Below are 12,328 nucleotides of genomic sequence, written 5' to 3'. Positions count from 1 at the left end.
TCCCGCGTCATCAAATAGAGCTTTGAGTTTTGACCATAACTCCTTTGTGGTCTTCGTCTCCTTTATGTGCACAAACAATGATGTGTCAATAGTCAGGATCAATTTTGCGCGTGTTCTGGCATCTGCTACTGCCTGTGCTGCATCTGTCGCCGCTGCTTCTTGCTTGAGGTATTTGTCCGTGTCCTCAAGAACTAGCAAGTTCTGTACGGCGAACGCCCAGTCATCATAATTTTCACGACCCTTGAGCTTTGGCACACTCGCAATAAGACTTGAGTTCATCTTGATTGATGTCACACGCGTAAAATAAACTAACAAACTAACAATAACTCTTCTAAAAACGCAATAACTTTAATTTACTTTACAAAATCTGAGTAGCCCATAACCTAATAAAAGTCGTTGGTTGTTGGTTTCATATAGACTGATTTAATGCAAGTCATTCATACATAGACAATACACAAACTTTCACCTCAATGTCCATAGATGGCGCTACTTGTATTAATTAACATTATATTTGATAATATTCTAACAAAGCGTAATAAACAAACTTACATTGACATTTATAATATTAGTAGGGATTACACGTTACGTTGAACGTAATAAAGCTGCATTTTTCCAACCATATTTAGAAACGAGATTTAATGTCAATATATCGTCTATTATATAGGCTAACTTGATTTCCTAAAATAAAACGCGACCCAGTTCGATCCAGGGAAAGGAACTCTTAACTTATCAGAATCATAAGCGTTTCTAATTTAAGCAATTTAAATATCGCTTTGTATCACGTTGGGGACCATAATAGGTATATGTGTACGTAAAAGAGGGTTAATTTATTATATGTTAATTGTATTTATACCTTATTTCTTATATCTTTTAATACTTTTGCTTATAACTTAATACTTTTGCTTTTTTGACGTGTATATGGAGATGGGTTCTATCTGAATTAAACAAATAATATTCAACAAAATATCGAAAGGAAACCAGCATGCCTGGCCTGCCTGCCTAACGATAATGTAGTTTGAATAATGGTAATAAAGAATATATTAATAAGATCAGACTACAAGGCTGCATAGTGCAAATGAATGTCGTCCTATGAATTCAAATTCAAAATTCAAATTCAAATTCAAAATTTCTTTATTCATGTAGGCCTATCACAGGCACTTATGAAGCGTTCATACATATTTGTTTACATAATTGGCCAACTTAAATCTTAAGCTACGAGGGTTTCAAACGCGCCCTGGTCTAAAAAGAGCCCACAACAAACTTAGCTGGGTAATTTTTTTTTTGTTATTACCATCATACCACAGTAAATTTATATTAAACTATGAAGCTAGAGCGATTCACACCCAAGCTTTTTTATCGTTTAAGTAATATTATAATAGGATTTTTCTGTAAACTTACGTTTTATATAAACTTATTGAGAGACATCTCAAAGATTTCATTTGGTAACTTGTTATAAAATAATATACAATTGCCTTTGAATGAAAATGCAATGTTGTGTAGCCTAGTAAACTGCACAACGAGTTTATTTTATTAATTTTGTTACAGTCCATTTTCTTTTTAAATTTTGTTATATTTTTATGGACATAAATTAAATTCAGATATATGTACTGACTATGCACCGTCATTATTTTAACTTCTTTAAATTTATTCCTTAATGACTCTCTTTTGCCCATTTTATATATCGCACGAACAGCCCTTTTCTGCAGGACGAAAATAGAATCTATATCAGCAGCATTACCCCGTAATAAGATGCCATAGGACATAATGCTGTGAAAATAACTAAAATACACAAGCCTAGCAGTTTCTATATATGACTATTTTTTTATACCGCGTATGCTGCAAAACTAAGTCTGTTCGCTATTAAAATTATTTATATGTGGGCCCCATTGAAGCTTAGCATCTAAAATGAATGGACGCAGTGTGCACTATGCACCTTTATCAAATAATAGCAACATTACTGAAATGAAAATTTATAGACCGTAAAACGTAACGATACTTTCTTGAATGTGGATGGGTAGTATCGTTAATGCCATCTAACTTCTGGGGCGAGCGTAATATTTCAAGTTCATCGAGAAAGTAGAAATCTGGCATATGGTCGGCTCGGTACCCCTTGTTTCTGTATTTATTTTAAGTTGATTATTAACATTTAAAGTAATATTATAGCTGTTTAAAGTTTCCTTCTTTGAACAGAAAATATTGTAGTTGATGTTTTTTTGATGGTAAGTTCCGGGTTTGATAACCGGCAGGGATAGTTAAATTTTTAATTTTCATATTTTCTCTTGTCTGTCTCACCTTATAATAAGCAGCCTATGCGTTATCCAGGGTATGATCTATTTCCATTCCAAAATTATGTAGAATTGGTTCATTAGTTTTTGCGTGAAAGAGTAACAAACATCCATCCATACTAACTTTCGTATTTATAATATTGCATTATTGTACTAGTCAAGCTCTTTCATTTGATACAGGGGAGTAGTAAAAAAATCGCCATCTTGTATTTGAAGTTTGTCATTGTGTATAGTTAAGACAATTTTATTCTGCATAAAGTTAAAAATATGCATTTAACAGCTTATTTGGTGGCCACTTTCCACAGTTAAATTTGATGTCAACTGAGATACAGACTCGGCCTGCTGGCCATCTTACAACTTGCACGTAGGCAACTCTTGTAATAGGAAAATATAACTATTTGTATTACAGACGATCTGGTAAGGACTTTCACCGTTTAGGTCTCGCTGTTGGTATTTGTGTTATGGAAATGACGCCCTTTGCTGGTGAAGCTGCTGACATTCTATTAGATGTTGCCGTTAGATGTTATTGGTTTGTATGCAAATGTACCTTAGTTCCATTGTTGATAGAAAATGTAATGCGATACGAAACCTTGTAACTATTAAATCAGTGGATCTGTACTTTCTACTTGTTCCAATAAGCTCGCAGTTTCGAAATTGATTATCTAAAACTTCCGTTTAAACAATGAACCACCATGTTTAATCTTTACTAATATTATAAATGCGAAAGTGCGTTTGTTTGCTTAGTATTAGTTGGGGCGTAAAGGACTCCTTTACGCCGCAACTAAGTATCCAATCAGGTAAGTTGAAAGGACGTAACATTGGCTACTTTTTATCCCAATAAAACAAATGATCGGGATTGTTTTTTGAGAAAAACAGTTGATTGGGAAAAACCTTTATAAACGCGGACAAAAAACGTGGGCAACGTCAACGGATGTCATTATTACCACTATTAGTAGGTACTACAGGAGTGGTTAGACGCCGGTACGGAACCCTTTGAATTCGAGTTCGACTCGCATTTGGGTGATTTTTAGGGTTCCGTACTCGAAGGGTTTGAAACGAGAACGTATTACTAACTATCCATCCGCTGTCTGTCTGTCTGTCTGTCCGTTCTTTCGTCAGTCTCTCAGCGGGCTGACATAATATGAAGCGTAATAGGTAAGTAGAGTTTATTTCTATTGCCTCTTATAACAACTAATAATAGAAACAAAATAAATGGAGATTGAAGGGGAGACAAGAAATGTATCCTTTTGGCGTTTTTGCTCTATCTTTTGTCGAGCTCTCTGGCACAACGGTGAGCGCTGTGAATTTAAGTAGGAGGTCCCGGCATCGATTCCTGGCAGGGCAAATTTGGCAATTCGTAATTTTAAAATTTTCTTTGAAATGGTCTGGTGGGAGGCTTCCGTCTTGGTTGGTTAGTTACCACCCTACCGAAAAAGGCGTGTCGCCAAGAAATTTAAAGTTACAGTACGATGTCGCATTGAAACTGATTAGGATTACTATCACTGCCATCCTACTGTATGGATTTAATATAAATGTCATAGTTGGTTAGCCCGTTACCATCTTAGATTGCATCTATACCACCAGGTGATTGCAATGAAGGTCTAACTTGTAGTGGAATAAAAAAGTTTTTAAATGTAATTTATGAACACAGAACTTACGCTATACTAACGCTTTAGTCTGAGTATGAGTGTTAAAAGCATCATTTAAAAAAGTTAAAAACTAAAATACTTGCTGAAAAAAACCTAAGAAGTTAATTAGGGTCATTGTCATCATCATCAGCTTCATTGAGGTCGTTCTTGCTTATTTCTCATTCATTTAGAATTCTTCGACTTTACCAAGAGCCCCTCTTTCACTATTTGCAATGGTGTCTAATTTAGGCATCATTAAGAACATATTTTAAACCAACTATAATATTATAAATCATGAAGTATGGAGAAACTGGGAGCTTAACATGATCGTTAAAACAGAATTATTTTAACCATATCGAGGTTTATGTTACTATAATGCTTATTTAGAGCCTTTAAGGTATCTTCTATATATATAAAAGAGAAAGTGTGTCGGTATGTTCCGTATAGGCTCCGAAACGGCTGGACCGATTTCAATGAAACTTTCAGGGAATCTCCGGATATGACCTGGCGAGTAATCCTGTAAAGTTTGGTGACGATCGGAGCACTCCTATATTTGAATTGTCAAATACAGCTTTTATTTACTATGATGATTTTCTATTGTTGGGTGTACGCGGGTGTAGATAATGATCTTCACCCGCTCGAGAAGAGAATAGAAGAGAATGAATACGGAGAGAAATAAATGATTTAATATATTATGAGACTTAAATTAAAAATTTAATGATGTAAGTTTATTGTTTAAATAAAATAAAGCAAAATCTAGGCCGGCGAAGCGGGGGGGTCCGAACCATGTTTATGTTTCGGGTAAGATATAAGACAATTATATCGACCATAGAAAAGTTGAGTGTTTCATTTGTAGTATACGTACGAGTACGTACTGTACTTCAAAATAATAATATAATACTTGCTTACGTTTACGCCCGTTGCTTTATTTATAATTCAAAAATAAATTATTGTTAAAGTGAAAAGTTTTTACTAAGAAATGCCAAGAGCAAAAACCAAAATAATCCCACACGCCTCGCAGAAATCCGCTCAATGAACCGTAACGTGCAAAGCTCAATCCCCCTAGTAAGTGTGCATCTATGATTCTCGTAGTTTTGGTGAGTTTCCTGAATTATAAAGTACTTAAGGTAAAAATGCACCTAAGATTTCCAAAAGTGTTATTTCAAAGTGAAAAATAATCTTCAACACCGTGCGTGAATCTCGTCAATTTATCTCAATCTCATCAGCATCTCTAATGCTTCGCCTACCCTTTTTAGTGAAGTTTTTGATGGATTTTGTGAGTTGTATTGTAAAGCCAGAGTAGAATACACCTACATATTTTAAACCTTGCTCGTGCAAGTTTTAAAGTGATTACATATGATCGTCACCTCACAGACTGTACAACACCAATGACACCGGGCTCATGTACTACCGATATAATGATATTTTAATTGCACATTCTTACTGACTCAATATGTATGCAGAAATTCGACATCGAATTTCGTAAAAACTCTTACTGGAGAAACTGCTCACGAACGTTAGCGTGGGTAGCAAATACTCGATAGATATTATAGCTTGGGTGCACTTGTGACGGATCTTAAATAGCTCTATACAGTTAAGATTGTAGACTAAAATATCACTTGTTGCAGTTTATAATACTCAATACTTATATATTTATCTGACGTACGTATTATTCTTACGCGAGTACAGAATAATACCTATGTCAGGGCACAGCTAGTAATGTGGATAAATGCATCTATATACGGCTCTTATAGATCTTGTTCTTTATCTTGATCATTAGATCTATCCCAGAGGACAATATAGGGTGCATTTTTCCATTATCTCTTACAATAAAGACGACAGTGATTAACTCTTACTCATATTTAAGTATGTTTTAGTATATATTAGTTTATTATTTTTTATATTTATTATTATTAGTATTTTATGTGTGTAATCTTGATAAGTATTAGTGTGTAATTGTTCGTAAGTATGTATATAATAATAATACACCCCACCAATCGGTTTCCCTTGGTTTTCCTAATCCTAAGGTTGCCTGGAAGAGATCGCTACTAAGCGATAAGGCCGCCCTTTGTATCCTACTTTTTAAGTTTATTTTTGTTGTGTCCATTGTTCTTTTTTACTATTTGTGGTGTACAAATAAAGTGTATAAATAAATAAATAAAAAAAATTAAAAAAAAATCGTGAAAATATGTGTGTAAAGTCTGTCACTCTCTGGCCCATAAACAATTTGTTACTATGCTGTTGTACCATAAGGGTACAACAGCACATTAGGTAATAAGACACTGCTCCAGAGTTCCATGATATCGTGAATACGTTAACCTTAGGGCGTATTCCGCGAAGCTCAGATCACGGTTTCAAAAATCGGGGACCTCGTCTTCGCCGCGATAGTGCAGAGGTTGCGTCTGCGAGTCGTACTTCAAATCTCCAGATACATTTGTAATATTCGGTCGTAATTTGACTATCCGGGTCGTTAAGGACGTGTTTTTGGCGGCTTTGGAGCGTGAATTCGTTTAATTGTTTCTATCTTTAATTGTATTAAGTCAGCCCCTTATAGCAAGGTTAATGTTATATAACATTTATTGTAATTTATTTTTAATGGAACTCCCATGTAACCTTGAATACAAAAATCCTACGGTGTATTATTTATTTATTTTATTTAAACTCTTTATTTGTACACCACTACACAGTTAGGAAAATAAAGGACGAATAGAGAGAAACACAAAAAACTGGAGTAGAATACAAAAGGCGGCCTTATCGCTAAAAAGCGATAACTGCCAGGCAACCTTAAGATTAGGAGACAACAAGAGCGAGAACAAATAGGTATTCATAGGAGAACATATAGGTAGGTGTATCCCAAGCAAAACGTCGTTTGTGGTGATTACAAGTCCCGATTTACCCTTTCCTGGCTGTATCACTTTAATAATGCTATTAGCTCTAATTTCCTCATACTTGCGGTTTCCAATACTATTATTCTGCTAAAGTCACTATTCCTAAGTGCTAACGACCTAAGAGAACTGGGTGCCATTACGACGCGGCGTCCGCTCGCGTCTAGCCACTTTGAACGGAATCCCGGAATCTTCATGTGCAACAGGATTGCATTTGTTAGCGTCTTATACATATGACCATATACCAACATGTTGGTCATACTTGTCCAACTCATTGGCAATACGCGTACAACGTGTGTTACACGGGCTAAGCAAATAAATGTTTTTTTTCTTAGTAGCTCATTGTGGCAGCCAATCCGAAAGTCTTCAAGTCTTCCTGCCTGCGGTATAATTCAGGCGTATGAGGTTTATAAACCTTTTTTTTTATTCCACTACAAGTTAGCCCTCGACTGCAATCTGACCTGATGGTAAGTGATGATGCAGTCTAAGATGGTAGCGGGCTAACCTGTAAGGGAGTATAAATAAATAAATAAATATACTACGACAATACACACATCGCCACCTAGCCAAGTAAGTAGCCAACTAGCAAAGTAAGCGTAGCTTGTGTTATGGGTACTAAGATGACTGATGAATATTTTTAAGAATTATATATACATCAATACTTAGAAAATACATATAAACACCCAGACACTGAAAAACACTTAATGCTCATCACACAAACATTTTCCAGTTGTGGGAATCGAACCCACGGCCTTGGACTCAGAAAGCAGGGTCGCTGCCCACTGCGCCAGTCGGCCGTCAATATATGGTATATATGTATATGTATAATAGTATAATAGTCATATCCCTAATCGGATTCTACGCGACATCGCACTTGAACACTAAATCGCTTAGCGGCACGTCTTTGTCGGTAGGGTGGTGGCCACAATATATAAATTCCCAAATGGTCCCTGCCAGGAGTCCAACCCGGAACCTCCTATTTGAATTCACAGCGCAAAACCTACGCTTTAAGTCTATGTAAACTAGGTGGCGCTGTGCAGGATGTGTTCCTTGAATGCCCTGAAAGAGTTGCTATTTATATTCAAATTCAAATTCAAATTCATTTATTTCAAGTAGGCCTACTTTATAAGCACTTGTGAAACGTCAAGTATGCATGTTTGTGTGACTCTACCATATACCATATAGGCGTTGGTTTGCCACTTAGATGCATAAAGAATCCTAGGCATACAAGAACCGTTATAATCTAACAGTTGGTGAAACGTCTTTTTATAGACCGCCTAAATCATTAGGCATTCTATTTAGGCGATGCCTAGGTTTAATTTTATTTATTCTAATAATTTTACTATGGCTTTCTTACGTACTCTGTGGGAGCTGGGAATAAAATGTTTTGGAGTTAGAGACATTGTTCTATAACTGAATCGATCATTGAGTTATATGTTATTAAGTTTAATATTGTTATCTTGCATTAATTTAGTAAGTACTTTCTTTTCATTATATCAATATTCATTATCGTAGGATCGTTACCCAAGGCCGTGGGTTCGATTCTCACAACTGGAAAATGTTTGTGTGATGAACATTAATGTTTTTCAGTGTCTCTATATTATATGTATTTGTGTATATTATTTATAAAAAATATTCAACAGTCATCTTAGTTACCATAACACAAGCAACGCTTACTTTGGGGCTAGATGGCGTAGTGTGCATTGCCGTAGTTTATATTTTTTTATTTTATTCCTTGAATTAAATAAACAATGAATTTGCATATGACAAAAAAACCCGTAATTTTGTTGCAGTCTATTGTTTTATAGGTATATTTAACAATAGACTGCAACAAAATTACGTCCCCAGAAATACCTGTAAAATTGGTCCAGAATTCCACAAACATTTGCGCCATGCTTGATACAAACGCTAGGCGTATCACCGTTAGGCAGATGGCAATCAGCAAAGATTATGCGCTTGCGACGCCGCGGGATATTTTGCGGTCCTTAGTAGTGTTTATGTGCATGCGTGAACAAAGGTAAATGTTTCATAACTCCAGTGTATTTCAAATTGAAATTCACAACCTACCTATTAACGTATGGTTTGTTTACCGTGGCATTCATAGTATGAAAACTACCACTTATGATAACATGCTATGAAATATCTAGTAGTTTTGTCTATATGACTATGTATAACTAATGTGTATATATAAACAAGGCAAGTCGATTTTTTATCAAGGTATTCATAGTTATGAAAAACTTTTGTTTCAAAAGTAAAGAACAAATAAAACGATGCTTTTATAGAAATAACGTGTACGAGGCTATCATAAACAAAGCAGTGACAGCAACAGTAGATTAGCTGTGTTTACATTTAAGTTAAAATGGGGTCACATATTCGGACGACATAATAAATGACATGAAATGTTTAAAATATAAGTTATTTCAATATTCAAATAGACATTCTTTTTATACTATTGATGAATATTTAAGATGACATTTGTTAGTAATTATTAATTTATTTGTATTCTTTGACATGTGCCCATATAAACTTAATTGTAATTTATTATTTTATTAATTGTATTGTGTTATTATAAACATTTGTAATTGCCAATATCTTAATTGTACCTAGTAGTAACAAATTAAAATTATAAACACTACCCTGAAAACAATTTGCATGCCAATTTGGCGTGGTACAGTTAAGAACTGCATATATTTTTTTCCTGTAACACCTATTTACCTGTATCAGCAAATAAATAAAATTGAATTGAATTGAACGACGCTGTGCTATGTAGTTGTGGATCGACAACGCCGATTTCTAAACTTAGGACATGTTCTAAGTATTGCCTTGTAGAAAATACCCTGGGAATTGAAGATAGACAAACGTGCTACACAACGCTGGACCCACTTCTGGACTTCCTTGGATAGACCAATGTCCAGCTGTGGATGTCCAATGGTTGACATGATGTTGATGCTAACCACTGGTTCAAATGTTAGTAGGTACCTACTAACGGTTGGTTTGTCTCGTGGTTGGTTTGTTGTGGTGGTTGGACGATGGTTGAAAAAACAATACCGGACTTCTGTTTGCAAATTTAACTTAAATTAAATCATAGATTTTCTAGAACTAGATAACGTGAGAGACCCCATACAAGATAAGCGTTCTTTTAGTAGCGAAACTGGAGTGTTTTATATTGCACCTTGGTATAGAATCTTTTGTGTACAATTGCAACACACACTAAGCGGTTTTTTTTTTAATTCTGATTCTGTCGTTTGAACTTTCTTCAATAGATAAAATAAATAAATAAATATACTACTACAATACACACATCGCTATCTAGGGTAGCTGCCCACTGCGCCACTCTGCCATCAAAATTAATAATGTTATTGTAATTAAACTCCACCCACACCCGCTTTATTATAACGAATGTGCAAAATCTAAATTTACTCTCTCTTTTTATTATTAACTTTTCTCATTAGTTAAACCGTGTCTTGTCCACCTCCACGAGATTTCTTAATACGACTCTAATTTATCGATATGTCTGTCACGCATCTCAAAATAAGTGTCAGGATTACCACTATAATTGCCTGTAAGCACAATTTTTTTTAAATGACAACTTATTTAACATACCTCGACGTCTTCAAAATAATGATCTAGAGTCGAACGACGAGTCAAATTACTAAAATGTTCTTAATAAACGAAATGATTAATTATAAACTCCTTGTAATGTCGGGTACATTACAAGGAGTTTATCTCCATAAACATCCATTATTCATCAATTTAAATTACTGTAACGATTTAAATTTTTATCAATCTGTTTATGTAATTCCATAGATTTCCCCGATCTTGTTATCTTAATGCGAGATTGATCGAAAGATTTAAATAGCCACATTACAATAATTTACATTTTTAAAGGCAATCTCAAACATTTAAATGCTTGATGTGATTACGCTTTAATAGATTCCATAAACAATTCATTGGTTGTAATACGTTATCTGTGCGCGGACTTCTCAAAATCACTTACTATTAGTATATTTTTATACTATCCATGCTTGTATTTCTCGTGCGAATATGAAAGTGTATTTTTGTTTATGCAATTTTTTGCTACCCATTTTCGGCTTAACCGCATCTTGACCGTGATATTTTGCACCTGAAGACGGGCATATACTTTAAACCTAAAAAATTCAATGTTTCTACGGGAGTTATATGCCATTTGTATTATATTTAGTTGTTTGACGAAGTTTGACACAGGCCTGCATTTTGGAGATAGTTATAAGAAAATTAGAAGATTCCAATGCGATTAAAAAAATAATGCACATTAACGTAGGGAGGGCATAATACACAGAGATCATAAAACTGTCCCGGGCTTAGCCTATCTGCGTGTTTATAGATGTACTTAGAATTTCTATTTCCCACGCTATTTGGGGTCACCCACAACATATCTTGTTCAAACTTGATGATTGGTTCCAACTATCCTAGGCGGTAGTTTTGTTTGTGGAATAATCGCCACCAAACGCTTCATTGTTCATTTAACTTATACAAGTTAGTAGATTAATTAACATTTTCTACGACCATTCACCAATCATTATTTACGAGTTATTCATTTATTTGAATCACTGTCGCCATTGTATCGGCGACATCGCGTGTATTATGAGATTTTCTCGGTTAAAAATAACCAAGTCAAGGCGGAATCATCGTTATTACAATGACAATCGCAACGTCTAATCATGCGCCCACAGCGGCCAACAAAATGCGCTTTTACGAACAAATGAAACGTCATTGCCTTACTTATCTAGTTGTGTATGACGGAGCTGAAACACCGCGACTAGTAATCACAGATCTAAATGATAATAGCCAGAAATGGCGAACGTAAAGCGGAGCTTCGGGTTTTGCTATCAAATGGTATCGAGTTGGCAATTTTATTGCTAATGTCGTGTTCTTCTTTGTCGTGACTGCGGTCACAATCATCATTAAAGTGGAAGTTGAAAATGAGTCTATAGAATGGACAATTGAACAGAGACCGACAGTGATAATGTTTTATAATTAAAAAACTGTTATTTTTTTTTCAATCGCTTTCACATTCAAAGGAGTTTAATTTTTTTGTTGATGTTTGAAAAGAGCAACTGCTGAGTTTCTTGCCGGCATCATATCATATGTATATATAATAGCACATATGATATGATGCTAAATAAATTAATAAGGCAATATTGAAATATTACATTTTATTACTTTCTATAGATACTTTTGAATAAAGAGAGTGTTGTTGTCTTTATTAGTTTTATCTCACATCCGGCTCGAAGGACCATTATTACATGTAATTTACCTTTGATTTTTGTTACAGGGTCTCGAAATTGTGAATCCGCAAGCTGCTGAGACGCGAATCAATGAAGCCAACGCCAAATATTTTTCGAACACGTCCGGATTCTTGTCCGTTGGCAAAAAGACAACATGAGCGGAATTCCTAAGTCATGACAGAACGCGCCGACAATTTCCAAGCTATACTTGAATAAGGCATAATGTGACAAAATAATGTATGAATAAATATTATTGATCTAGA

The 12,328-nt window shown here is 34.9% G+C and overlaps 1 protein-coding gene across 1 annotated transcript in view; it reads left to right on the top strand.

Annotated features, from left to right (window-relative positions):
* LOC120624242 (U4/U6 small nuclear ribonucleoprotein Prp31) overlaps window positions 1-12,328 on the top strand; it is a 29,481-nt gene extending 17,153 nt beyond the window's left edge. Inside the window, exon 9 of the mRNA XM_039890681.1 lies at window positions 12,113-12,328. Coding sequence (XP_039746615.1) covers window positions 12,113-12,223 — 111 coding nt within the window. The 3' untranslated portion in view covers window positions 12,224-12,328. The remainder of the gene's footprint in view (window positions 1-12,112) is intronic.

The sequence above is a fragment of the Pararge aegeria genome, chromosome 6 (genome assembly GCF_905163445.1).
Source record: "Pararge aegeria chromosome 6, ilParAegt1.1, whole genome shotgun sequence".
Classification (NCBI taxonomy): domain Eukaryota; kingdom Metazoa; phylum Arthropoda; class Insecta; order Lepidoptera; family Nymphalidae; genus Pararge; species Pararge aegeria.
The sequence above is the reverse complement of the archived record's forward strand: the minus strand, read 5'-3'. Positions and strand labels throughout refer to the sequence as shown.